Source organism: Orycteropus afer, unplaced genomic scaffold (genome assembly GCF_000298275.1).
Source record: "Orycteropus afer afer isolate SDZICR_OR568_19922 unplaced genomic scaffold, OryAfe1.0 scaffold00042, whole genome shotgun sequence".
Classification (NCBI taxonomy): Eukaryota; Metazoa; Chordata; class Mammalia; order Tubulidentata; family Orycteropodidae; genus Orycteropus; species Orycteropus afer.
The window spans coordinates 829,734-830,697 of NW_006921629.1; the positions used below are offsets into that span (position 1 = coordinate 829,734).

Consider the following 964-nt stretch of genomic DNA (forward strand, 5'->3'; position numbering starts at 1 on the left):
GGCTGCGGCGGTCAGTTCTCCAGGGTAGACGCCACTGCAACCGCCGAGGTCCGTTTGCAAGGGATGCACACGCCCCGCCGGGCGCCGGAGGTGTTTTGCAGCCGCTCAGCCAGAGGCAGGGAGGGGGCACCCCACCCCCAGAGTCTGCGTGGGGTTCTCCGTACCACCGGGTGGGAACCTGGCGTACTCCCGTTCCTAGCCCCTCTCGTGCGGTGCTGGAGCTCGTGGGCTTAGCGCGGAGATCGGTGGGAGACACAGCTGGGGAAAGACCCCGTCCTGTGTTAGGGGCGGATGGATTGGAGGAGACGTGTCTTCCCACAGGTTGTTTTGTTAGCCTTTCAATGGGATTGGGGTGGAGGTGGGGGTGGGAACTGCCCCGCTCGCACACTCACCCAGCACCTGCAGATGAAGGGGGAGGGGTGCCGAGGTGGCGTTCCTTCCCACCTTCAGGCTGGTTCCATCAGAGTGGAACCCGGATCAGACTCGACAAGTCAACCGTCAACCGTGAACCAGGCACTGGATCAATGGCAATGATTTTGTATCACCAATGAGTATCACGGCCCAGTGCCCAGGGGCCAGATCGCAAGCCCTCTCTACTTGGGAGGGACAGGGTCTTCAAGATCCTATGAAACTTGGCCCTTCAAGGCGTGCCTGTGAATTTTGACGGTCAACCCCCACACCTCTGCACCCAACCAGACTGAACATGTGGGTGAGGTGGGTCAGAGTCTGGTCTCCTGGGGTGTCCAACACTCAACGCCCCCACTACCCGACCCCATCTTCCTAAATGGGTGCTAACCTTCTTCACCCTGAGAGTTTCCTTTTCATCACAGAAAATGACATTTCCTTTTTGGAAAATGGGTTTGGGCTGTTCCTGGAAGCCTCCCTCCTCCCAGGCAGCCGGCTGTTGCTGCCTCAGCTAGGCGCTGGGGCCTGCAAGAGCGGCTTTCGCCCCTCCCCCACCCTC

At 60.3% G+C, this 964-nt stretch overlaps 1 protein-coding gene across 1 annotated transcript in view; it reads right to left on the reverse strand.

The window, feature by feature from the left end:
• Window positions 1–964, reverse strand: part of TMEM132E (transmembrane protein 132E) — an 85,846-nt gene that overhangs the window by 73,304 nt on the left and 11,578 nt on the right. The window contains exons 2-3 of the mRNA XM_042780478.1: window positions 393–399; window positions 165–258 (exon numbers count right to left, since the gene is read on the reverse strand). Coding sequence (XP_042636412.1) covers window positions 165–258; window positions 393–399 — 101 coding nt within the window. The remainder of the gene's footprint in view (window positions 1–164; window positions 259–392; window positions 400–964) is intronic.